The sequence below is a fragment of the Cygnus atratus genome, chromosome 17 (assembly GCF_013377495.2).
Source record: "Cygnus atratus isolate AKBS03 ecotype Queensland, Australia chromosome 17, CAtr_DNAZoo_HiC_assembly, whole genome shotgun sequence".
Lineage (NCBI taxonomy): Eukaryota > Metazoa > Chordata > Aves > Anseriformes > Anatidae > Cygnus > Cygnus atratus.
The window spans coordinates 13,752,453-13,778,637 of NC_066378.1; the positions used below are offsets into that span (position 1 = coordinate 13,752,453).

Below are 26,185 nucleotides of genomic sequence, written 5' to 3' on the forward strand. Positions count from 1 at the left end.
GATGCTCACCTCAGGGATTTGCACGCCAAGCACCCGAGCTGGCTCCCTGGAAGCTTGGGGCGCGCCAGCGTGCGAAAATTAAACGTTTTGTGGTGGCGCAGCGCGGGTTACCCTGCCCTCCAGGCCGCCATGCTCCGCCGTGCCTTCTGCTGATTGCTATTTTTTCACGGGAGCGTCGCTGTGGATTTTCCAAAACCAAAAGAAAACGCGTCTGAAAGCTCTGCCTGCTCTGGTAGATTCTCGTCACCCTCTCCCTGCACCCCACCTGGCTTTCCTGTGTCTGGACGTGGAAAGTTGCGCAGCTGCGTTAAAAGCAACGCCTTTGGAAGTGGGCGCCTCGTTCTGGTCTCTGTCCGCAACTTAATTAGCGCCCTAAATGCGGAGCAGGGCCTGAGTTCTTGCCGCCGTGGGCTGCTGCTGGCGAAAGCCGCAGCTTCCGTGGCACCTCGGCTCAGCACCGCCCGCTCTTCCACGCGCCGCGGGGCTGCGTGCGGGGCTTCCTTCCCCGGCCTCGCGGCGTTGCTGCCGGGAGAAAGCAGCCGGGGAGCGGGGCGGGAGGCGCAGCGAACTGCCGCCGGCGTCCCTGTTTCGGGGAGCCCCCGGGTTCCCCGCAACTGAGCGGTTGCAGGGACACCGAGGTGCAGGGATTGGGGGGCTGCGGATGTGGGGGGGTGCACAGCTGGGGGTTACAGGGATACGGGGACGTGGCGGGTAACGGGGACACGTCGTCTTCCTCTCGCCCTCGTGCCTGCCTCCACCTTGCGGGGCCGCCGCGAGGGACAGGGGCGCCCCAGCTGCGGCGGGGGCGGCATCACCGCGCTCTGCCTGTCCCGCTGCGGGTCAGGACGCGCGGCACGGCTGCGGCACGCGAGCGTGCCTCAGAGCAAGGCGCTGCGACGCCAGGACACGAGCCCGCGTGCGTCCTCCCCGCGGGCAGGAGCTGCTGCGGGCCGCGAGATAACGGGTTCCGAGAAGGCCGCGCGCCGACGAGCAGATTTCGCCGGCGATAACCGCGTCCCCTGGCCGCTGGGGTGTCACCAACGGGGCGCAGGCGCCTGCAGGGGCTGAGGCTCCGGGAGGGGTTCCTCTGTAGGGTGCTGAGCAAAACGCTTTGCCGTCCGCTCCGGCGCGGGGGGCTCCCCGTGGAGCAGGCGCCTCCCCGCCCGTCCCAGCCCGGGGACCGGGTCCTGCCGTCCCAGCCAGTCCCCGAGCGGGGAAGGATGGCACCGAGCCCGCGGCTCGCCCGCTCCGCCAGCCTCAGAAACACACGGGAGAGGAAACGTGCGTAGGAAATGTCTTTATTAATAGCCGAGGGGGTTAAGAAAGTAAGGCAAAACTCCAGCTCCACTCCGAGCTCCGTTCCCTGTGCTTTGCAAGGGGGCCGTGACATTCAGGGCATAAAAACAAGGACGGGGTCATTGTCACCAAATCCTCCTCCCTCCTGCTGGCCAGGCAACTGTTGGCTTAGGCTTTCCTTCTCCTTTTTCTTGGTGGAGACCTCACCAAAACGCCTCCGGGGGGCACGGCACCCCTCCAATTACCACCAGGCACCGCAGGTGGTGGGCGAAGCCGGCTGGGAGCGGTGTGTGTCCCCCGTCCCGAGGGCTGGGACGGCCCCAAACCCCTGCAGAAGTTCCCAGCGACCAGCAAACCCTTCACCGGGTGCCTGGGGTCGTGGCTCATCCTGGCGGGTGCAGGCACGGGCCGGCGGGCCCCGAGGGAGAGGAGGGAGCGGGGCTTCATCGGGGCTTCGGCGAGCCTCCACGTACGGGTGGCGAGCGGGAGCGGGCAGGAGCCCGGCTCTGAGTCCATGGCGAGCGAGCCGGCGGCGCGGGCACGGCTCCTCCGGCGCCAGCTCCCTGCGTTGGCCCCATTAGATGCTGGGGGGGCCGTCCTGGGGCACCCCGGGGGCCTCCTCCGTGCCCCCCGCACCCGGCGCCGCTCCTGCGGCATCTTGATTTTGGGGAGGGGGCTCGGCGGGATGCTCGCCGCCTGCCGGCTCGCTTCCTTCCTCCTCCTTCTCTTCCTCCTCCTCCTCCTCGTGCTCCCCCCGGGCGCTGGCCCCGTTGGCCAGGGGCGTTTTGGGGGGGGATTTGAGGCTCTGGGCGGCGGCGAGGATGTCAGCCTGCAGCTGCCGGCTGCAGTCCAGGGGCTCCTCGGCGCCGGGGTCCGGAGCCTTCTCGGGCACCTCGCTGAAAGCCCGGGTCCCCCCCGCCTTGTCCCGCTGGTCCACGTACTTCTTTTTGGGGAAGGACGAGGGGTAGTAGGCGGAGGCCTTGTGCTTCTGCCTCACGATGACGGCGGCGCAGATGATGAAGAGCAGGACGAAGGCCAGCGAGCCCACCACCACCACCAGCAGCATGTACTCCTTGAAGAAGTCCACCAGCCCGTCCAGGACGTTGCCCGGCGCCGAGCTGTTGGTGACGGCTGTCCCCGCCGCGTCCCCCACCGTGGGGCCGGGCCCTGGCGTCACGGGGCGGGCGGGCGGCGCGGCCGAGACCTCGTCGCCGTCCCCGCTGCCGCCGGCGTCGGGCAGCACCGTGGCGTGCCGGGGCGCCGCTGCGTGCGCCGGGGCCACCGCCAGCAGCAGCAGGAGCTGCCACGCCGCCATCGCCCCGGGACTCGTGCTGCAGAAAGCAGGGGGAGAACGGCAAAAATTAGAGCCTGACGGAGGAAAAAAAAAAAAAAAAAAATCCCAAATTCTGCCCCGAGCAAAGCCCCCGATGCGCCCACCCTGAGCTGGGCACCCGGCACCGTCCACAGCGCAGAGGGCCAAGCGTGTGCCTTGCTGCTCCCACACACGGTTTATTCACCCGGGTAAAATTCTTTAAGAAAAGCAAAAATCAGCGTTGGTTTCCTCGCCCTGCTGACGGCGAGGCCGAGCAGGGGTTTGTGTTTGTTTTGCAACGCCGCGCTGTAAAAATAGCTGGAAACCGGCTGGCTGGGATTGCTCAAGTCCTGGGGACGCTGCGAGCGTGGCGAGGTGACCGGGGCAAGAGCCAAGAGCAGGCTTCCAGCAACGGTCGCTTGGCCGATTCGAAAATTCCTGAAAATTGAGGTTTCCAGTGGAAACTCTGACACAAGACGGAGCTGCAGAGGGGCCGGCCCCCGGCGCGAGCGGCGTTTCCCAACGCTCGCCCCGGCTGCAAACCGTTCCCAGCTGGAGCTGGCTATAAATAGGCTGGCGGCTGGAGCCCGCCACGGGGCCACCACGAGTGCCGGGACACGGAGCATCCCCACGGGCACCCCTGGACCTTCCCCCCTCTCCTTACACCCCCGAATCCCAACCAGCCCCCAGTTTTCCCCCCCCCAAAAAAGCCAGCGGCGCCGCAGCCGCAGGACTTGGCTGGCGGACGCGCTCCCGCTGCAGAAATCTGGTTTGCATTAGGGCAGAGCGAGCGCGGGGTGCGAGGCGGCCCCCGGCCCCGGCTGAGCAGCCTGGCCACCCCCCCCCCCCGGCCCCCGGTGGGGATTTGGGGGACATGGTTTGGGGTCTGGGGCTTGCTCCTTCGTCCCTCTGCTGCCTTCGCCCCGTGGAAGGGCCCCTGGGGGAAGGCGGCGGCGTTGAGGCGCCGTTAGTGAGCGGAGCCGATGCGCAGCCGCTGCCCCGGCCGTGGTGGCAACGAGCAAAGCCCAAATGGATGCCGAGGCCATCCCCACGGCCATCCCCACGGCCATCCCCAGCCCCCCGTCCCCCCCGTCCCCATCCCTGCCATGTGGCCCCATTCCTGGCTTAGCCTGGCCAAGCAAACCCAGCTCCGCTTTCCTCCACGCAGGAAATTCCAGGTTTGATGTTGTGCAGGCGCGGCATCCTCCGAAGCGTGCACGCACGCGTGTGGCTGCATCCCCGTCCCGCCGAGCCCTCACCGCGGCACCCGAGCCACCCCAAAAAGTCAGGGTTTGAGCAGAAAAAGGGGGGGGGAAAGAGCCATGGAGTGCACGAAAGCGGGAGTTTTGGGGAGAGCGGGCCCCACGCCACGTGCCCGGAGCGAAGAGTGGGGCTTGGGGAGCTCACCTCGCCGGGAGGGTGACAGCAGGACGGGTCTGTCCCACGCACCTCGCCTCTCGCCCCTTTCTGCTGCCTGCCTGGATGGAGCCCTCGTCCCTCTCCCTCCTCCTCCTCCTCCTCCTTTCTCTCCTCCTCCTCCTCCTCCTCCTCCTCCTCCTGCGCCACAGCCCGGAGCTCACTGGCTGCGAGCGCCGCGGACCAGCTTGTTCTCATTAGGGCCGCTTTGGGGAGGGAGCAGGGGAGGCCGGCGAGGGGCAGGCGGCCCCCAGACCCATCACGGCCCCCTCCAAGGGGGGACAGCCCACAGCTGGGGGCCTCTCAGCATTATGGGGTGCCCCTCTGCATCCCTGCATCCCCACACCCCTTTTTGGGGTGCAGGAGCAGAAAGAGGGGGCAAGGGGAGGGCTTTGTTGCGAGGGCTGGAGGTAAAAGCGTGGCTCCTGCAGAGCCGTGTGTAGCCCCACAATGCAAGGCCCAGCCCCAGCTCCTGGGCCCCAGCACCCCAGCCTGGGGCCAGATCCTGTCCCTGTGCCCAGCTCTGCAAACCCAAACCCTGCCGCAGTGCGGGCTGGTGGGGCACAGCCACCCCGTCCTGCAAGGCAGGGTCACGCATCTGTCCCGGGAGCAAAAGGGACCCAAAACCCACGTGGGGGCTCTGCCCATATGCCCCATCGATCCATTATTGATCCATTGATCCATCGATTGATAGATCCATCCATCCATCCATCCGTCATCCATCCATCCATTTCCCCATCCACCCACCCACCCCAGAGCCCTAGAGGTAGGGACAGGGATGAGGATGGGGACAGGGACAGGGATGAGGTCAGGGATGGGGAGGGTTTGGGGCTTGGTTCCCCAGCACTTTAAGGGCTCACGATGTGGCATGGGGGCAAACAGGGCTTGGGACCAACCCCCTTGGTTTTAGGAGCCCGTTTTCCTACACCCACGGGCTGGAAAAGCTCCTGCACAAGGAACTCATTCTTGGGGTGCAGGCAGCGGTGGGGAAAATCACCCATGTGGGTCCCCATATGGGGGCACGGGCTCAGGGAGGGGGGGGGGCATCACCCCGTCCCCCAGCCCTGGCTGCGCTCCCCCCGCCGCCCGCGCTGTCTGGGCTGAAATTGCTCAAGACGCTGGCGGCCGCAGTGACCTCATCCCCTTGCTATTCGGCTCCGCGCCTCCCCGGGGACCCTGCCAGAATCCCCCCTAAAAAGCCAGGGCTTGGGGAGAGCGGGCTGGGGGTGAGGGCGGGCGTCCGTGTCCCCATCCCCATCCCCGTCCCCGTTTCGTGTTTCACCCGGCGTCACCCAGCGCAGCCAGACCCCTCGCTCCCAGAAATAACGCGTCCGTCCGTCTGTCTGCAGCCGGCCAGCTGCTTGCAGCTGCCGGGATGGCTTTTCCTGGCCTTAAATTATCTTAAAAGCTTAGAGGAAAGCGGGGAGAGGAGCGGGGGGAACGGAGCCGGGGCCCCTCCGAGCAGCTTGGAGGAGCGCCAGCGGCATCCAGCCCGGCCTCGCCACCATGACAGGGGGGGTAACGGTGCCCGGGGGGGGGAGTAACAATTTTTTGGGGGGTAACGGCACCCATGGAGCACCAAAACACCTTCCCCAGCTGTGGGAGACCCTCCAGGGACGGGTGGCAGGGCCACTGCCCCTCGTGTGATGTCTTGATGCTGGGGATATGTGGCCCTTATGGTCCTGGTCCCCTCAGCTCCTTGTCTGGGTCCGGGTCTGTGTCTAGGTCTGGGTCCGGGTCCCCGTTCCTGTCCCTGTTCCTGTCCCTGTCCCTGTCCCTGCCCAGCAGCGGGTGCCAGCGCCCACCAGCCATTACGGAGCCGTTTTTGCCGCCGGGGAGGGACGCCTCAGCCCCTCGGCGCTGGGCAGGGCCGCGCCGCCCGGGCCCCGCTTTGTAATTTAGGGCAGATGAAAGGGGCGGGGGGGGCCCACAGGGCTCGGCTCTGCGGGGCGCGTGGCACAGCCAGCCTCCAACCCAAACCGGCAATTTGGGAAATTTCGGCCGCGCTCTGCCTGTAATTTGCTTTGCTGGGGCAGCAAAATGCCGGGGTTTGGGGGGAGGAGGGCCTTATCCTGCAGGGCTGCACCTCAGCGTGCTCAGCGTCGTGTGTGGCACAGCACGGCCCCATTCCCCACACGGCCCCGTACCCTGCAGGGCCCTGTCCCCACGCACGGCCCCGTACCCCACAGGGCCCCGTTCCCCACCTGCCACCCTCTTGGGGCAGCCCAGAGCGAGCAGGGCCGCGCGTGCCGGCTTCCTGCAGATTCCTGGGCCGTGAGCTGGGCCGTGGCAGCCCGACAGGCCCTGCTGCCGACGCCAAATAGGGCGATCCCCGGCTGCTGGCAGCCGGTCCCGATCCCAATCCCAATCCTAATCCCACTCGAGAGGAAAGGCTCCTCGCCCAGAGCGAGGCACGCAGAGGAGCTCACTGAGGGGGCATCAGGGCCCCGCAGGACCCCCGCACCGCCCTCCTCTTCTGGGAGAGGGCTGGGGTGACAGGTCCTCACGGTCCCCACATGTGTCCTTGCTGTCTCGGGGACACACAAACCTCTGTGCAAGCAGGAGAGCTGTCCCAGCCGGGACGTGACCTCCTGTGATGGGTTTTGGCACGGGGGGGATTTCGGCTCTGTGGAGGTGTGGGGGGGGTGGCAGGGGCGATGCCCACCCTGCGGTGCCACCCTGGTGTAAAGGACCGCACAGGTGACAGTCACCAGTCCCCAAGCGTGGATCAAAATGTGACACCGAGTCCTGCGGGGTGTCACTAGCACAGGACACGAGCAGTGTCCCCCCAGCATGGCGGGGTCCCTCTGAGCGGCTGCGGGGCCGGCCGCACGGGTTCGCCGTAAACATTTACATTCACCGGGGGCCCGGGCCCGGATGGAAAATATTTGAAGCGGAGCGTAAATGTAAACACGCGGGGCCGGGGACACGGCCAGGGCTGCTCTCGAGGCACGGGCGCTGTGATGCGCCACAGTGCAGCTCGGGGACAGCACCGTGGGGCCACCAGCACGTGCCGAAACGCTTCGGTGCCCGAGTGTGGGTTGTGAACCACAAGGGTGGTGTAAGCAGGATGGTGGGGCGGGGTGGGGACGTGGGGACATGGGGACAGCTGGGATGGGGTGGGGACACAGGGACAGCGAGCCTGGGGGGACAGGGATGGGGACATGGGCAGAGCTGGCAGGGCAGGGACAGCCCTGGGCCGTTCCTGCTCCCCGGGGCAGGTCCTGGTGCATCCCCTCACCCCTCTGTGTGAGACTGCGATCAGGACAATTACACCACGAACGTGCCCACCCCAGCCCCACCGGTGTTTCTGCCACGGCCCCACCACCCTTTCCACTCCTGCCATGAGGCTGGGGACCCAAAGCCACCGCCCCCAGCTGCTCAGCACCCAGGGAAGGGGGGGTTTCGTTTCTGCTGCCGCCAGAAGAGGATGGAGAACTGAAATTTCGGGAGGGGGATGTGGGCAGGAGCCAAGAGACCACCACGTCCGGGTAGGAGAGGCACTTTAATGGGGTGGCTGAGTCCGTTCCAGGTGGTTCTGCTGTGTGGGGTCACGAAGCCCACGGCTCAGGAGTGCTCCGGCAGGAAGCTGCTGAGCGTCAGGTTGTCGCCATCGGCTTCGGAGCTGCCATCGGCCAGCAGCTTGCGGTGCCGGTGGGGGCCCAGCCGGGGGCCGTTGGCGGCAGCAGGCTCGCCGTCGGGCAGCAGGGAGGAGATGCAAACCATTTCGGTGGGGGTGAACTGGTGGCGAGCCGTGCGCGCCCGCCGGCAGAGCAGGGCGGCCAGCACCCCCGTGCACACCATGAAGGCGGCGGCCACCAGCGCCAGCAGCAGGATGGCCAGCAGGCACTTGTTCATCAGTGCGCTGTCGTCCCAGGGGATGGCGGGGGCCTCTTCCACCGTGTTCCCTCCGGGTTTTGAGTCCGAAGGAGCCGTGGTCACCTCTCCCGGGTGATTCAGCACCGGGGGGTCCCCGGCCTTTTTGTAAATGATGTTGGTGGGAGCAGTGGTGGTGGGGAGAGCTGAATGTGGCTCCGTGGAGGAGATGTCATCCATGCCACCAGCCACGCTCCCTGTAGGGATGTCATCCATGCTGCTGGCCGTGGTCCCCGTGGAGGAGACGTCATCCGTGCCACCAGCCACGGTCCCCTCCGTGCCAGGCCCCGCGGATGACATGGGCCAGCCGGGGATGGCGGTGCTGTTATTTTGGGGTGCTGCCTCTGTGCTGGGCGCAGAGCTCAGCAGCAAGTCGGGCTCGGGGGAGTCGGTCTCATCCTGCGGATCCGCGGTGGTCAGCACCATCTCCCGGTGCAGGCTGGCGTTGGTGCCCGCTTCCAGCGGCGGCTCCGTGCCCGGCAGCAGCGAGTTGGGCTTGGGGGAATCGGTCTCACCCAGGTCCGTGTGCAGTGTGGTGAGCTCCTGGGGCAGGCTGCTGTTGGTGCTGAGCCCCGGTGGCAGCGTGGAGCCCAGCAGCAAGTCGGGCTCGAGGGATTCGGTCTCGTTGCTGTCGGGCATCGCGGTGGTGGCGTGGCCGTGCCCCAGCATCGCGGCGGTGCCGGGGGGGGGCTGCCCGTTGTCGGCCCTTCGCCTGCGGGAGGGCAGCAGGGGCTCGGCTGGAGCCTGCTCTGCCGCCCCCCAGACCCACTGCAGGCCCTTCTGCTCCGGGGGCCGGGCCCCGCATGCCCGCAGGGTGCTCAGCACCAGCACCACCAGCACGGCCCAGCCCGGCGCCATGGGACCTGGGGGGGGGGGGAGAAAGACAGAGGGTAGGTGAAATGGGGGCCCCTCCACCTGCAGGAGGCTCTGCCCGCGCGGTTCCGCTTTGAAAAGCAAATTTGCAAAAGGAAGTTTAGAGCCTGGAAATGGGAAACGAGCCGTGATGGAGACGGCTGCTGCGAGACGGGCGGTTGCAGGATGACGCCCCGCGTGGAAATGAAAGCGCGGGGATGTCGCGCACGCTTCGGCTCGACCCCACCCCGGGGTGCCCGTCCTCCCCTCCACGGGTGGCAGCGGGCCACCAGGCTGCCAGCGGATGCCCCAAAAGCTGGGCCATTTGCTCAGAGCAGAGGCGAAGCCGCCCCAAACCTCCCCACGGGCTGCCTGTCGCTCGTACGCAGCCCCGGCAGTTGGAGGCCAGGGAGGGCCCCGCACCCAGCCCCAAAAACCGACCGATGCCACCCAGCACGGGGGCTCCCACACCCACCATCCTAACCCCACCCCCCCCGGGGACCAGCACAGAGCAGAGAGTGGCACCCCCTGGGGACCCGTGCGCACCCAACGCACCCCCGAACATCCCCTCGGCACCCACTCCAACCCCGGGGCCGAGCCCCAGGGGTGCCGGGACCCAGATCTGGCACCCCCCCCCCCCCCCCGGCCGGGGCTCACCTCTGCCAGGGCACGCTGTGGGACCCCGAGCTGCAGCACCGGTGGCCGTCACCGCCGAGGGCCCGGCAGCCCCGGTACCGGGCGAAACCGGAGGGGCGTCGCGGGCTGCGCCCCGCCTGCACCTCCCCGCCGGGGCGGGCAGGAAACACGGCTGCGGTTTCAGAGAGCCCTGCGGGGGAAGGATGTCACGCTGCCAGCGGGGGCAGCTGAGGGCTGGGGGCTTCATGCACCCGTTGGGGTGCACCCCTAACTCCTATCCCCCCCTGGGGTGACGGTGGGGGGGGTGTCCCCTGGGTGCCCCTGTCCTGCTCCTCCAGGTCTGTGTGCCGGGGCTGACGCTACCCCGAAAGCAGAAGTGGAGGCAAAGGCGGCCCCGGGGGTGGCAGCAACCTTGGCACAGCATGGGCATGGCCGAACGGGGGCAAGACACAGCCCCCCCAAAAGAGGTGACCCCGTAGGAGGACCCCAACATGGGAAGCAGCCTTCGCCTGTGGCGAGGAAGAAGAGTAGGAGCGCGAGGGCTTGGCTCGAGGCGTTTGCAGGGCCCTTGTGCCCAGGCGCGTCTCCTGGCCCCCCATGGAGCAGCTGTGGGGCACTGCGGCAGCTGGGGCACGGGGCCGCGGGCGTTCCCTGGGCACCCAGGGGTGCAGCAGCTCGGAAGGAACCCGCCCTGACCGCAGGCACCGGCGCAGCAGCAGGCAGGAGCTGCAGCCGCAGGAAGGGTGCTGCAAGATCACATCCGCAGCGAGCGCTCTGCGGCTGCCGCCCGGGGCCGTAAACAACCCCACTGCATCCCTCTGCCCCCGGCACAGCCCTGAGCACCGCGGGGATGTTCGGCTGCGTTCGGCCCCTCTGGAATCCCCCCAGAGCCCAGGGGACTGGGGGCTGGAGGATGGTCCTGGTCCCCCGCAGATCACTCGGGGGAAAAAAAATCACGCACGGAAAAATCCCGTTGGGCTGCGGATGAGCCTCGCTGGGACAGGTCCAGGGCGTGCACGAGTAGCAAGGGAGCAGCTCCTCAAGAGCGTCCCCGTCCTGTCCCTACCTTGGCTTCCTCAGGGACCCCCACCACACCTGGACAAGCCCGGGGTTCACTCGCTGGGAAACCTCCAACCTGCTGGGCCGGAGGAGCAGAAGGGAGTTGCCGCGGGGGCTGTGCTGCTCGGCCACAGTCTGACACGCTCGGGTTCCCATCGCCGCGCTTACTGGTGTCATTTATGACACTGGCTGGCCATGAAACCTAAATTGCGGGCGCTAACAAGGCTCACCTACCCCACACAGAGCCCAGAGCAATGACGGGTGTCCTGGGCAGCCAGGGCACAGCTTGTCCCGTCCCTGTCCCCGTCCCCGTCCCCGTGCCCGGCCGCAGGGCTCGCAGTGGAGCGGAGCAGCATCAACCCCCGTGGCCCCTCCATCTGCCCGGGCCGGGCTCCAGGAGGGGACCTGGGCGCACGTTCAGGCCGTGACGTGTCCCCACTCCTACGCCTTCCTGAGCAGCTGCTGCCGCAGCTCCCGGCCCCGAGAAGGGGCGAGCAGCAGCCGTGCCCCCCGCCAGCCGCCCCGGGCAGCGCCGACCGGAGCCAAAGAACAAGCAAACAGAGGAAGTTTGTAATCAATGACTTTTATCTCTTGAAAATGGAAGCAAATATTTGGACAGATACTATGGCCGCTCTATAAGAGCGCATCTTTCAGGACGTCGCTGGTTCTCTTCTGGGATATCACGGCTACAAAAAGCTTCAGGCACTGACTCGGGCTGAGCCTGGCTAGGCATCATCAGTTCATTTAAATAAAATACAAGCTATAAACTCCAAACCACGGCGGCGCTTCCTCCGCCCTCCTCAAACCGTCCACCACACCAATCTCATCTGGGCATCTCGATCCAGCAGTTCAGAAACTTTGTTCCCTCCAATTAGAAGATTAAAAAAAAAAAAAAACCCGCAAGGTCCCCAGGCACACAACCCTGAAGTCACACGTACAAAATCAACACAGAGATCACCGTTTTGGGGGAGCAGTACGCTTGGTTTTGTTTTCCAAAAATAAAAAATAAAAATTAATACAGATAATCTCAGCCATTTACTGCAATACAAAACCAGCACCAAACATTCAAACAACCCGCGGCTGGGCTGGGAACCCAGCACCAGCGCTCATCTCCCCCCCCACCAGCACCCAGGCGGGGAAAACGTGCCCCGTCTGCGATGCTCACCACTTAAAAGAAGAAAACCCACTTTTGGGAAGCTTTCATGCTATGAACTGTAACACCTTCTCTGTCCTTCGCACCCCCTCCTCGTGCCTCTCCAGCTACTTTGCCCAGCTGCGCGGCCGCACGCCCAGCAGCACCGACAGCCCTCCAGGGCAGACGATCCTCGACCTGTAAGTTGTGAACATGCAAACACTGAAGAATAAAGAAAAAAAAAACAAAAAAAAAACAGGGAATTTGCGGACTTGTAGCCAGCCTAACGGAGAAACGATGGCTTCGGGCGGGACGAAGGGACGCACCCTGCCCTGCGTGTCGGCTCCAAGCACACACACGTGCACGCACACCACGGTTGCAGGGAGCTGGGCCAAGGACCAGAGCCCAGCTGGGAAGGGTATTTGGGGCTCAGCAGCTGCCAGCTAACTCCTGGACATCGTTCGGACCCCCCCCCCGATAGTTTTATCCACATCTGGATTTAACAAGGGGTGCCGGCACCTCCCGGGCGCTGCTGGCGGGGCTGTCCTGGTGCACGCAGCGAATGAGTAAAGCCCGAGCTTGCTTTGCAGCCCAGGTCCCATCGCACCTATGTTCACACGCAGGGCCAGCAGGGAATGCTCCTGCCCCAGCCCCAGCACCCGCTTTGGCAGCGCAGACCCCACACGAGCAGAGGTGGAGAGGAAGAGATCCCGAGATGAGCTCTGTGAGTCCCACACACCCCCAGGGGCTCTGGGGTGAGGACCTTGAAGGACCAGGGGAGAGCAGCACCTCCCCGAGCGGGGGGCAGAACCTGCCCCAGCCCCTTCCCCTCCCAAGGGCTGGGACTGCAGGGGGCGAGGGTCACCGAGCTCACCTGGGAACAAACCCTTTCCTGCGAAGTTTTAAGGCAAGGTGGGGTGATGAGGCAGGGAGGTAAAAATAAAAATAATCGGAAACATTTTGTTTCTGGAGATCCCTGATGCTAGTCCCCTAGCTACTTCTAAGGGTGCTTTGGAAGCAGAGTCGAAATTTCTAACATCAGTTCTAAAGTCAAAGGCCAAAGAAGTGCAAGCTCAAAGGATTTTAAAAGCTTCTGAAAGCAAATAAGCCCCAGAGGCTGATGGCGGCTGTGGTGCAGCCCCAAGTATGTACAGCGATGCATACAGCCGCAACGGACACGAGGGAGCACCTGGTCAGAGGGGAGCAGCCCCCTGCTCGCAGCCTCGTGCGTGCCTTTTGCACACCTCGAACTTTACGCTCCAGGGATAAATGTAACTCAGTTCCTGCAGGGAATAACTTCTGCCTTAAAACCAAAACCAGCAACTGAAACGTGCCCACTCGGACAGGGCTGGAGTAATCCAAAACACGGCGTTATTTTAAGAGGGGGAGGTGATGCTCATTTAAAAGTTCTGCAGGGAGTAAGAAGGAGAAGAGGCAGTCTGTGGCATGAATCACTTCATTCAGCACTATATATATATATATTTTTTAAAACCGTTAGACAGCGGTCATCAGAACACATCAGGAAGGCAGGAAAGTCAGCTCGTACGGAACCTCTGAGGGAGCTCAGCAGCAGCCTCGGCCACACTGCAGGGGGAACCGATCTGATTGTTCAAAATTGGAGATTTATACAAAATAGCTTCAGTTTTGATCTCTAAACAGTATAAACACCCACCACACGCACACACGCGCGCACACACACACAGTGCTGTCCCTTTAAATTTAAAACACAAATACTGCAAAGTGGCAAATAAGAAAAATAAAAAGCAACTTTTTTTTGTTTCGTTTTTTTGGCAACTTTAAAAAATGGTTAAGAACAATGTGGCATTGGTCCCTAAATCTAGAAAAAGGTATTTGGGCACAACAATTGAAAGTCATAATGGGTTTGTTTTCAAGAATTCATAACATCTGGAGGAGAAAAAAAAAAAAAAAAAGACTGTCAAAGTAGCACTTATTCTTTTTGAATTGTTTGACACAGTCACATGAATTCATTAAAACATCAGAAAAAAATATTTCACTAAAAAGCTTGGCTTTTAATCATCGGCTCTCGTTGACGTGAATTTGGGAGAAGAGGAAAGCTCGTACTGGAATGCTGCACGCTGCTGCTTGCCGAACCGGGGAACTGGAATGTGTCTGGGCTGGCAGCGCCCGCCAGCGCCCGCTCGCCCCGCTCAGTCTGCGATCTTCGCCATCTGCTGCTCCAGCTTGGAAATGCGCTCGTCTTGGTTGGTGATCGTGTCTTTTATGGATTTCAGCTCTTTCAAAATCTCATCCAATTTGGCTTCGTTTTGCTGGAACGGAAGACAAGAGGTGTGTTGGTTACGAGAGCTGTCGGCATCGGTTCTGCAGAGGGGAGTTTTCAAAGCAAGGCAGCTCTCCGGGGGGGACTCCCCAAAGCCATACGGTGCTGGGGCGCACGGGGCAGCGGGGTGAGCGTGCTGAGGGTGCCTGGCACACACACCGGGACGAATCCTGCTCTTTAGAAGCATTTCATCACTTGCCCGAGCTGCCCTCTCCCTGTCTCCACACATCACTATGCCATGCATTAGCTGTCCCCTCAGTCGGGATTCTCTTCAACCTCCTTCTGGACCTGCATAGTCTGAGGTTAATTTGTCCCACTGGGTTTTGCACACACACAAGAAGGCGCCCAATTCAGGGTCTTACGTTTCTCTGTAACACATGGCTTTTGCTAACCCCCTGCAGGACGTGGCGCACACAGCCCGCAGAGATGAGCAGCGAGCCGGCTGTTTATACGAGGTGTCTCACGCCCAAACGACCCAGCGTTGTGCAAACCCTTGTTCACAGGAAGCCTCAGGCTGAACAAACACAAGCAGGCGTGTGCCCGGGCCGACATGCCAGGCTTTCCTTTGCACCACAGCTCTCGGCCACCCTCCGCAGGTAGAGAAACTTGCCCTGCACCTGTAGCACCTCGGCTCCAGGTCACCCACCTGCACCTGGTCCCAGGGTGCTCAAATCGTGCACACTTGAGCTTTGTTACAGCTGTTTCTGAAGATACGGCACCCTGACGATCAAAGTCTCAGGCCACCGTCCCCAAAACCTCACAGATTTTACTCACAGTGTCTGAGGCATCAGCTGCTTTCTTTGGAGCATTTATGAGATCACTTTTCTTGTTTGCGGCAGGCTTGTTGTCCAGTATATTCTTCTTGACCACCTTGAGATCCCTGTTCTTGCCAGGAATGTACCCATGTTTCAAGGAAATGAGCAGGGGATCGGCGTTCTTCCCCTCAAACCACTCCTCTGCCTCCAGAGCTGCCTCTGGGCCAGCTGTATCAGGGTACAGGTCATCCTGGAAGAGGTCCGACTGCAAGAAGAAACGAACTGGTCAGGTGCTGCGGGGCTGGAAGGCGCGAGCTGGCTTCAAACCACGCAAGCAGCAGGCTGTGCTCACCTTTCGAGGGACCGTCATGATGATGGGCTCACATTTTCTCTCATGAAGCTTGAAGAACCTTTCCAAAAAAAGAAAAAAAGAAAAGAAGTGTGACTCAGGAGCAAGGACAGGCACCACGCCATGCAAAGGAAGCCTCGGTTCTGCTGCTCATGCACAGCAGCGTACTGCGAGACAGAGGCAGTGGAAAGTGAGCAATCCTAAGGAGTCACAGCTGGGCTGCGCTAGGACTTGCAGAGCCCTTGTAAGGGCTGGAGAAAACTACCTGTGTGCGTGCAGAGCTCCCTCTTAGGTACTGGGTGACTTCAGAGAGTCGCACTTTGGCCAGAAGGGGCTGTCAGAAAGGCACAGCCCGCTGCTCGGACTGTCGAGACAAGCACCACACAAGTAATGTTCAGGTAACATCCTAGCCAGCCTGCTGCTCGCGACACACCTCACACCTCAGCTCCACGCTCTCGTCACCCCTTCCAGCCTTCACCTGCACAGTGCCACAAACTCCACAGCCCTCGGCTCGGCCACCAGGCGCTGCGGCTGAAAAATTCACGTGCTGCAGGCAGGTGTGAGCCGTACGCCCTTTCTCAGGGGCTCCTGCTCTCGTTAATAACAGAAGGAGCAGCAGAGGGCTTCAGGGCAACAGCCAGCACATTCCCCACCACCAACGTGCCAGGAACCGCCGCAGCGATGGAAGCTGTTCCCCGCGGTGGCTTCTCCTGCTGTGCTTGGTGATTCTGACCTACGCCTGCGCTCCGGGTTCTGCACTGCCGCTGTGATTACTGAATTCCTGCCACAGCTTCATCTCCGCTTGCCGTGCACAAGCTGGAGATGGGCACCGGACTTCAGCCCAGAAGTTTGTCAGCACTCCCGCTGACAGTGTGCTGCAACGAACCCGGTGCTCAGCATTCTGCAGAGGGTTTATTCCGCTGGCTACCACTGTCCTTTACAACAGACTCGGCCTAAACCCCACCACGTTTTCAGGCGGTATCACGTCATGCCCAGCAGAAGTGTCCCCCAACAAGCACTACAGAAGTACTGGTGGAGCAGAGGTCTCTCAAGCAGGGTCCCCGTGCCCAGCAGCTCCTGGTTTGCCAGCAGGGAGCACACACAAGTTTTGCGGAGGGCTCCCAGCCCCTTTGCCACGTGAGGTGCTGAGGGCAGCAGCAGGCCTTCACACTCCTGCATGGCTGCACTCAGGAGGAGGCGGGCTGCTAAAATGAGAGCACACATGGGGCATTTACAGCCTCTGTCCTTACCTGGCAATCTCACACTTGTTCACGTCAAGGCCCCTCTTTGGCATGAACCCCATCCCTCTCTGCGGCTCCTTGCTGCTGAAGGTGTTGAGGTAGTGAACGTAGGGGGATTCATCCGTGATCTCGAAGTAGCGAATGCTGCTGTCGCCCTGCAAGACACGAACAAGGACCCCTCTGGAGGCTGTGGGGACAGCATCCTGTGCGCCCACGCACCCATGCCCTCCTGGGCTGGGCAGGTATCGGTCTCACCTGATCCCCTCTCCTTCCAGGAATGCCGCCACAGGGCAGTGCAGTTTATATACAGCTTTCTTGTTCCCTAAGCTAAAGCTTCTGCTGCTTACCAGCCTAATGTCTCACCTGCAGCTGCTTGCAGCACACTGCTGTCTTCTCAAACATCCGTACGGCACTAGCAGGACTGCCATAAAGCAGATCCCTGCTGTTGTCCAAGTACATTACCAGAACAGCTTCTCAGTGATAGGTATTTTTCTTACGCACACTGCGGTACAACAGTCTGAGCTCGCGCTTCAAGGCTGGGGATGTCAACTTCCACATTTCCTCTTGTGAAAAAGCTAAACTTGCTGCCTCAGTTTCCCCAAAGTAAGGAGAAGATTCCTGCTTTTCAGCAAAGTCAATAAGAGCTTTTTTCTTTTTTTTTTTCCTTTTTTAAATTAGTTTTAAAACATTTCGAAAAGGAAAAATAAACATATTGGTGCTGAGTGCAATTCAGCAACGTGACAGGTGATCATGCACAGAAAATAATTTTTAAAATGGTGCACAAGCAGGAGATTTATAACACTCAGCACTGACAAGGACAGGAAGTTATCTGCACACCCAGTTAGAACTAGAGTCAGGCAGAAAGGCTATAAAACCAAGTCCTCTGTTTGACTCCAGAGGATCCTACTACGTTACCATCTCTGCAACAGCAGAAGAGGTAGCAGAGATACAGAACAAGTATTTCTCATTACAAAGACAGGGTTGTTGAGTTTTCTTTTATGGATCCTCTTTTTTTTTTTTTTTTTAATTACTTGTTCATCTTGTCTTGTCTTTAGCTCCTGGCTGTACTAAGTCCAAAGCCATGGCACTTAGAAGTGGGCACTTCAGAGCACTTAATGCCTACAAATTGCTTTTACAAAGGAGCACGTGATTCCAGTTTTTTTATTTAACCCCACAAAATTCGAGTGAGTGTTGCTACATGCTCCATCATCTTCAAGAGCAAGAATAACATCCTCTGAAATGCACCTTCCTCCCACATTAATGCACAACCCTTCAGGTCAACGACAATAAAAGATGTTTTAATGACAGTATGTGACTTGCTGCATTAAGAGCAGCTTTACCCGAGTAAATCCATCTCAGAGAAACATCAATTACATACCAGACCTTCACGTCTCTGCATAGTGCTGCAGAGTGAGGATCAAACTGATTTCAGAGCAGCCTGGATTTTTTCAGATTTGTCCACAACCCTAGCCATCACTGCGGCACTAAATTTCTAGTCCTGCCACTTTCAATGAGACACTTGGTGAACACATCCTCGGCATTGTTCACTCAATCAGACTACCTTTAAACAAGCCTAGTTATCCTAAAAGGTTCCCCTTACCTTGCCACACAAGTAAATAATGTTGGTATCCGGGTCGTAGAAGGGCAGGAGGACCCCATTGCTGGTGTCCATCTCATGGAGGGCTATTGGTTCCTCCATGTTTTTCTGGAAATGAAAAAAAATGAATCTGTTGTTAATGAAGAAGAGAAAAACTCGTGTTAACATGATCTGTATTATTGACAGCTCTTTGGAGCTAGTGGAACACTCAGCAGTGGCTTCCCCACCCTGAAGGCTCTATATGTTAGAATAACAAATGCTGTAGATGTTTCACCAGCTCATTCACTCCCCAAGGATGTTTTCATCACAACACACGTTGAAAACAGGACCCCAGATAATTCACGAAGTCAAGAGAAAGACATGACACAGCCACGCTAGTGAGTGCCTTGTGCCCGTGTGATGAGCTTGCTGCTCTCTTGCTCCATACGTAAAACATTTAGAGAGGAAGAAGTGACCTTCACACAGAATTTCCTTTACTGAGTGAACATCAAGCCCAAATAACAGCAAGATGTTGTGGCACAGGAAGTCTGTGCAGGATCAGACGTAGACAGAAGAGGGAATACCCTCAAGTGTACGAACTGGGAGTGCAGCAGGTGACGGCAGGCCCTGGTTAGCAGCTCAGTGGGCGCTACAACAGGTAGTAGCAGGGCAGGAACCTACCGGATTCCACAGGGCGAGCTGCCGTTCGCTCATGCGGCTGAAGCCGGTTGTGAAGATGTTTCCATCGGCGAGGAAAATGGCTCGCATGGGCCGGGCTCCCTCGTGGGTCTTCTCTTTCTCCTGAAACAGATTTACAAATGAGCCTCTAGCAAGGCACACAAAGCCCAGGTGGTGGCAACTGCTCTTCTGGCTGCACTGAGTCCCTGGCACATGCCGCTCCTCCACGGAGGATGCTGACTACATGGAACAACATCCAACTATTTTTGCCTGATGCTCGAGGGAAGAAACCAATTATTAAACTACAAAAGTAGTCACAGCTGTTTCATTACAGCTTTACCTGATTCTTACAAGGTTGAAGGAAGACTTCTTTGCAAGCTACAACACATATGCGGGCTGCTAAATCTCCGTTTTGCATACACAACTTTGAAAGCGTAATTATGCAAAAGGATTAGATGTGGAATTACACTCCTGCAGGTTTTAAAACCGAGCCCTAAAATCCTAGTTCAAACACTAATTCCAATAAACCCAGACAAATCCTTCAACTGCTGCTATCCTTCTTGTAACTTCTTCCTCACTTTGAACAACGTGACTAAATACGGCACGCACTGGGCTAAAAGGCTCGTTCTTCATTCGCTCTTGCTAACTCTGCTGTAGGGAAATTACTATGCACACTTACGGCAACGATTTCTTGTTTCCTGGGGTCAATAATTCGAACTTTTTTGTCTTTGGAAGCTGTACAGATTAGGCTGCCGTTGCGATTCCAGCTCACGTTGTAAATCACATCCACGTGCATGTCATCCAGGTTTATGAGGGCTTCGCCTGTCCCCACGTTCCAGATGATGATTGCGTTATCGCAACCTGGAAGAGAAAACAGCAGTTCAAAATCACAACCGTGGTGTAAAGAGAGAAAAGCCAGCAGCAGAGAACGAGGCCTAAAACCTGCTGCAGCTCCAATGCCTCAGGCACAGTCTCTTAAACACGCAGTCATGTATGCAGAGCCCCAGGCAGGGCTTCCTTGCTCAAATGCAGGCTCAGAGCGGGGACAAAGCACCCAGAGAGGCACAAAACTCCTTCCTTGAAAGAGTGGAGCACCTCTCAGCGGTGCTGTAGCTGTCCCAAACTAAGGCAGCTTTTGAGGGAGTATCTGTGCGCTGCTCCCACTGATGCAGCACCACCCCAGCCATCCTGCTGCCTGCTGCCCCCCCGGCTGGGCCAGCGACAGCCCAGGGCTCCCTGCGGGGACCACAACGCTGCAGAGACGCCTGCGGAGCCTGCACGGAGAGGAGATGCAGGTGGGGTCCACACGCAGGTGGCCCAGGGCTGGCAGTGCAGGGGAGGGCTGAAAACATCACAGCAAGAGCAGTGCAGCAACTTGAGAAGGCTCTGGGGCAGCGTGAGAGGTCCCCAGCGGAGAAGAAGCTGAAGGTAAGGCAGGAGAGGCGGCGATGCAGCTGAAGGAGGTCTGTGAAAGCGTGCCCAGGACACCCCTGCTGCCGTCCTCGTGCGTTTTGTGCAGGAGCTCTCAGGTCTCAGCTCAACTGCAGGACCGCAGAGTAAGAAAGCCGAGGGCAAAGAGGCAATGTTCTTACACCTCTGCACATCGAGTACTGGCTGACAGTCACTGTCTTCTCGGGTTATAGAGATTTGTAGCAGAAAGAGTAAGAGTGGCTTTAATGGAAAATTAGGGAAGCGACAGCATCAGTAGGGGAAACGGCAGAACAAAGGTATAAGAAGAATGGCAGACATCAAAAGCCGAGGTCAGCAGATTCACAAGGACTGCAACCATCAGGCAGGCGGTTCTGTTCAAGGACCAAACAGCAAAGAGACAAAGAATAAAGCCTCAAACAAGACGACAGCAAAATAAAAGAGAGGACTGGAGCCAGAAGTTCACCAGGTAAGGGAACAAAGCCCAGTGCCGAGTTATCCAGCTTCCCTAATGCTCAAGGAGGGGTGAAAACACGCTGAGGCAAAGATAATGATCACCGTGCACTCCCAAACAGCCTAAGGGACATCCAACATCAGTTTGTCGCCACCAAGAGGAACCCTGGGGACCACAACGACCTGATGGCACCTCTCTCCTCCGGCAGTCCCGGCCAGGCTGCCTGGACACACACATCCTGCTGCTTGCGAGTACAGCAGTCTGAAAAAGCTACCTAGGAAAAACAAGCTTCTCCTCTTGTATACTCTCACACTGAGTTTCATTAATTTCACTGCCACAAGGTCTGCAATCAAAGCATTTTTGGGGAAACCAGATCAAAAGCCAACCAGTACCTCAGGGGGCATTTACATCCCCCAAAACCCCACAGAGCTCAGCTGACAGTCCAGCCAGAACGATTTGCTTCTTTTATTAGGCTCCAACCTAAAGGTCATGCTATGAAAGCCTCGGAGTGAGCTAATGGATAATGACTTTTCCATTTTATTTCCATAATGATTTGACTGTTTTTCAGTGGTCAAAAGAATCTCGCTGCATAGACCGTACCGGTCAAGGAGACAATTTGGAAAATGCTGAAAGCTTGGGGATGAACCACCAGGACACCTTGCAGAGACCAGCGAAAAGGAGAAACACTTGGGCCTTTTATAAATAAAATGAAAACATGAAAACAGGGATGAGGGGAGCGCATATGTGAACAGCTATCAGCTGACGAAGCTTGCAGATCAAATAGAGTCTGGGACAATTTCCCTACAGTAATTCATGCCTTCAATTTCCTGGTTCTCATCCCTGTAAAACCGAGGACGATAAAAGGCCGGGACACGGAGCGGGCTGCGAGCCACGTGTCCCAGCCTTCCGAGGAACTCTCACGGGTTTGTGATTCACTGGCCCCAAGCCGCCGGGAGAGGAAAAGAGGAGCCAGGCTCCAAACCTCTGCTCCAAAACACGGCGCAAGTGAAATGAGGCGAAGGTGGCTGGGAGCACACGGCGCTGACGCCCCGTACCTGCGCTGAGCAGCACGTTGCGCGCGGTCGGGTGCCAAGCCACGATGCCGACTCGCTTCGAATGGCCTTCTAGAACCACCACCGGCTCTGTCAAGGACAGGGTGAGTCCGTTCTCGGGAATCTGCCACACCTGGAAAGGGGAAAAAGGAAAGACGGTTAGCCAAAGGGCATCCCCTCTGCAGAGCACGTTACTCATTTACTTCGCACCCTGTGCCAAAGCAGAGCAGAAGGCCAGCTTGTCCCTCCTCGATATAAACAGGAAAACGGGAGCAGGGAGGGAACTGCTGCACGGCACCAGTAAGCGTTGGGCTGGTCTGTGCGTAACGTCCTGCCCCGCTCACGGCGTCAGCACCGACACGGGCCAGGCACGCTGCAAATCCCCCACTATCTCCGTGTCCAGGGAGCCATTCATGTCACATACTGCTTGTGAAGGATTCGGGAAAAAACTGCCCCGCTGCTCACGTTCCGGCTGGCCGAGCTGCTGTCCTGCTGCCGAGCTGCTGTCCTTTCACATCGTGCCCGTCCCTCGCAGGGAAGAAGCTGCAGCTGCGCTGGGGCCGACTTTTCACTTGGTTAGCAATGCTGGCAGTTAGCTTTCCCGCTGTGTTTGCGGTCTCCCTTCTGATCCCAGCTAACGGGAAGAGCACTTTGGTCCTGGCAGAGGTCAGGGCAGCCCGGGTCAGCCCCGCAGGACCTGCCTGCAGCGAGCAGGCTGCCTGCTTGGTGCGCAACCCTGCTGCTGCACGGGTGCCCCTGCGGCCAGGGAAGAGCCGTCAGGAGGAGGAATGACCCCGAGGACCTCCAGTTATGCCTTCGCCATGTCATCTGCAGAGCCTGGCATTTACCAGCCCCAGGAGGCAGCTTCTGCAAGCAGCAGAGACCAGGGACGGGAGGGAGGAAAAATCCCCACGCCCCAGGGCAGGAGCGGCCCTCCCAGAACTATTCCTGCAATTCAGCATCGGACAAGCGCCTCTGAACTGAGCCTGACCTACATACGGCGTATTAAAAACTGAAATAAAGCCCATCGCCGAGCAGTTAGAGCTACCCACGGGTAGGTGGCAGCATCAGAGCACGTTTCCCTCGCCTCCTATTGTTTGCTTTTCCTGGAGGAGCAGAGCAGGGGCCGCCAGCCCTGCCCGCAGCACCCAGGCAAGGGGTCAGGGCAGGGGCTGCGGCCCAGGCGGGTTTTGGGAGCGAGGCACACAGACACGCGTGGATTTTCACACTCATCCCTGGTTCTCTCTCCTCCCAGGGACGGCTGCTGCTGCTCAGATAAAAACCTCTGAGATGTGAGAATCCCCGGGTGTCCCGGCTCACCTCTAACCAACCCTGATGGGATTCCAGCCGCCGGTGCCATGCTCTGGGCGCTGGCCCTCCCTGCATCCTTCAGGCCCGGCCACGGCCCCCCCGGCCTCCGCAGAGGATTCCTGCTCCAGGCTTTCAAATCCCTTCTCCTCCTCCTGGCCGATGGGACCGTGCTAGTGACGAGGTGACACATGCCGTGGCTTTTTCCAGCGGTCGGGTTTTTAAAAGCAGAGCTGGGCGCTCTGAAGAGGAGGACATCGCCCCGCTCGCTCCGGCTGCGGCCACCGCCTGCCGTCGGAGGATTGGGTTCAAACCCGACGCCCCTTGCACATCGCAGCGAGGCACTTCACCCGCCCGCTGCAAGGTAAAACCGGGTTACAAAGCCGTCAGTTTTTACAGAGGCAGCTTTGTTCACGCCAGCCAGGGGAATAAAAACCTGACAGCGGCAACAGCTCGAAGCACGGCTGCTGACAGGAGCGGAGAACTTGAAAATCGGCCTGCTAAAAGCGGCGCCCGCGCTTAATGTAATTATTGTACGTAGGTCTCACAGGAACCACCTCCAAACCCTTCACAGCTCTGAGCACTAAGGCAATGCTGCAGAAAATAGGTATTACCTAAACCGGGGAGACGGCTGGCAGAGGAGGGGGGCCGGGAGACGGAGCCGAAGGGACCCGCGGGGGTGACGTGGGTGCCCCCAGGGGACGGATCCAGCGGCCTGGGAGCAGGCGCTGGGCACAACTGAGATGGGTCCAGAAACAAAACCCACCCAAACCACTTCTGCTCTAGACGAAAAGCCCCTGGGAGTTAGGGCTGATGCAGGCAAGCTGACGTTACACCAAGGATTAAGCAGGGAGCCAGACATCTCCTTACCCCAGGGTCCCGAGGAGCCCTTAGAAACAGCAAAGCCTTGGTGAGCGCAGCATCTTTTTCCCCTCGGGGAAACAAAGCTTTTCTTCTGCCAAGCGGCCTGCCCCGATTCACCCAGTCTCACCCCAAGGGCAAGGCTTTGTGGGGGGCAGCTTTGAAAATTGGATTTATTCACGGAAAGCCAGGAGCAGCACCAGCTCCTGCCCGAGCAGAAGCTGGCACAAAGGGGCAGCAAAGCCAGAGCAGCTTTTAAACCCATGGCTCTCTGTGCCGAGGCAGCAGCAGCACAGACTGCAGCTTCAGCTGTTGGGAGGAGCTGGGTCCCCTTCCCAGACATCCCCCATTTTATTTTTTGGGGTCTGAGCTGGGGAGTGGGCCTTCGGCGCGAGAGCAGCTCCGCTGCCAAGCCCTCCTCGTGCCGGAGAGCTCCAGGACTGGGTTCAAACGTGAGCCAGCGAGCGCAGGGGGTGGGAGAGGAAAGGGAGGAATTACAGACAGAATACCAATGGAAAGGATTTTTTTTAAAGAGCCTCTGGAGGACAGAGAGTTTTTTTTTTTTTTTCTTCAAGGGAAAGAGGGAAAGCCCCTATAGTTTACAGCAGCTGCAGAGCAGTGTAATCCTCTGCAGATTACAGAAACTATTGACCTAATAATCCTGCTTGGTATTGCAAAAAAAACCGAGGAGTGTAAAAGGTCAGGGGACGCTCCCAAGCGACCTGGCCCCCTCATTCCTGCCCGGGGTGGGGTGCCTCTTCTCAGCGTGGGATGCAATTGGACTCACGGGGCGAAGCGAGGAGCTTTGCGTTGGGACGCAGGACCCAGCCCGCTGGAGGTGAGGGCTCAGGACGAGGGCACAAAGGAAACCTTACTGCCCCGCAAGATGAACTGGGCACCAGTGACAGTTTATCACCTCTCCCACTCGGCGGTTTTGAAGTTAACGTCTGCTCTGTTTGCGATAGAGGAAGCGAAGGCGCACGTGGTGGTGCCCGGAGGTTCGGCTCTCAGAGGAGCTGCGGGAGGGGAAAAGGTTGTGCACAAACAGCATGCAGAAAGGAAAATAAGGCCAACTTGTTTAGCACCGCTTTTTCCTACCCTTTAAAGAGAATCAAAACCCGTCTCTTCTACCAGCCCTGCATAAAACCGCAGCGTATACTGAGCCGATTTCTAGAAATGCTCTCAATTCCTGCATCCACGTTACAGGAGGGAGTGAACGAGCCCTGGGGTTTGTCTACAGCCCTGCTCTCCCGTCGCTGCAGGAACAGGCACTTCGTGCATCCCTTCTTAGCCCAGCGTGATGCCCGGCCACCCAGCACGGTGCCCGAGCAATTCACCCCCCCGCGGGACTGCCTGGTGCCAGGCTGCTGTCTCAGGTCGCTGCGAGGGCTTTGGTTTAACCTTAAAACAATTTGCTCAATCAAATGAACTCCTCTCTGGCCATTACAATCAAGCTCGTTAGTATTCACCTGCTGACAGAGCACATCTTCCATACCTGAGAAAGGCCAGCTGATACCGTCTACGCGTCTTCATACAGTCATTTTCCAGCTGAATTAAAAAAGCTGCAGTACATTACAGTCATTCAGCGGAGCACCAAGCATGAATATTTAAATAATTCCTTATTTGTAGGCACAAGAGAATCTTTCCCCAAAGGGAACACCAGAAGGAGGCCGCAGAAGGTATCTGCACGCCACAGCGTTCTCAAGGAACTCCTTCTGAGAGCAGTTTAGAGCAGAGGAGATGGGGACGGCCCGTCCCACTCCTCTGCAGCAGAGCAGTAAGGAGCCACGAGGCTGTTTTGGTGTCCTACGTATTGCCACCCACCGTCTTCTCTCCCCCCAAATAATTTCTGAATGCATCAGGTGTGGCAGCCAAAGCACTGAACTTCACCTGAAAGTGCCACATCACACCCAGCAAGTGCCCCTCACCAGCGAAATCTCAGTGCATCCTGCAAGTAGTCTGCAAAGCTCTAAAGCTGCCCAAGCTACAAAACCCAGCGGTAGCAAAAAAAGATGCCTGCCTTCCCCTGTTTTACCCCATTTCAATCCCTTGTCTAACGAACTCAATGCCATACCTGTTCACATGCAGCTCACAGGGTACTTCCACCTTCTACAGGTCTGAGTTTTTATTTATATGAAAATGCTTCTAGCTTTTGAATGCACCACGTTAACCTTCTCTGAGCAACAAGAGCCCTGCAGAGAGCTCAAAGGCACGGCTGCAGGGAAGGGGCTCGCTTCACCTCGGACACACGGCTGAAGCCCAACAGAACTGCATTTGGTGGGGATTTTATCCGAGGGACAAGCCCACGAGTGCAGGAAGTGCTAGCACTGCAGGCAAGGAAATGTGGCCAGAAAACCAGAGGAGAGAAGTGAGGGGGGAAAAACAAACAGGCAGGCAGAAAAGATGGAAAACCTGGAGGAGCACAGGGCAGAAACAGCGTCAATGAACTGCTGGCCTTGGAAAACATAAGTTACTTTTTGAAAGCAGCTGCCACTTCTGCAGAAAGCCACACGATTTTCCTCCCTCACATCAGTACTTTTGCATTTCTTGTGGCTAATGAGGAGGTCAGAGCTGAAGACCAACTACAAATCCTTTAAACTAAGTC

At 58.8% G+C, this 26,185-nt stretch overlaps 3 protein-coding genes across 3 annotated transcripts in view; all 3 read right to left on the minus strand.

Moving 5' to 3' along the window:
- Nucleotides 1-1,282: 1,282 nt before the first annotated feature.
- On the minus strand, nucleotides 1,283-4,217 carry TMEM119 (transmembrane protein 119). The gene is made up of 2 exons (XM_035565769.2): nucleotides 4,016-4,217; nucleotides 1,283-2,627 (listed from the first exon to the last, which is right to left on the minus strand). Exon 2 carries the CDS (start codon nucleotides 2,609-2,611, stop codon nucleotides 1,874-1,876), a length of 738 nt encoding a protein of 245 aa, XP_035421662.1. The 5' UTR covers nucleotides 2,612-2,627; nucleotides 4,016-4,217; the 3' UTR covers nucleotides 1,283-1,873.
- A 3,374-nt stretch (nucleotides 4,218-7,591) lies between these two features.
- SELPLG (selectin P ligand) lies at nucleotides 7,592-9,635 on the minus strand. Its single transcript, XM_050714291.1, is given in 4 exon segments — nucleotides 7,592-8,612; nucleotides 8,677-8,763; nucleotides 9,410-9,573; nucleotides 9,576-9,635. Coding segments are annotated over 4 exon segments (1,332 nt in total).
- A 3,873-nt stretch (nucleotides 9,636-13,508) lies between these two features.
- CORO1C (coronin 1C) overlaps nucleotides 13,509-26,185 on the minus strand; it is a 39,939-nt gene continuing 27,262 nt past the window's right edge. The window contains exons 4-11 of the mRNA XM_035565759.2: nucleotides 21,415-21,544; nucleotides 19,157-19,338; nucleotides 18,481-18,600; nucleotides 17,824-17,928; nucleotides 16,233-16,378; nucleotides 14,986-15,043; nucleotides 14,653-14,898; nucleotides 13,509-13,867 (exon numbers count right to left, since the gene is read on the minus strand). Of these exons, the coding sequence (XP_035421652.1) occupies nucleotides 13,748-13,867; nucleotides 14,653-14,898; nucleotides 14,986-15,043; nucleotides 16,233-16,378; nucleotides 17,824-17,928; nucleotides 18,481-18,600; nucleotides 19,157-19,338; nucleotides 21,415-21,544 (1,107 nt within the window). The 3' untranslated portion in view covers nucleotides 13,509-13,747. The remainder of the gene's footprint in view (nucleotides 13,868-14,652; nucleotides 14,899-14,985; nucleotides 15,044-16,232; nucleotides 16,379-17,823; nucleotides 17,929-18,480; nucleotides 18,601-19,156; nucleotides 19,339-21,414; nucleotides 21,545-26,185) is intronic.

Coding starts and splice junctions, on each gene's coding strand:
- TMEM119 (XM_035565769.2), bottom strand. CDS start 2,611: ATGGCGGCGTGGCAGCTCCTGCTGCTGCTGGCGGTGGCCCCGGCGCAC.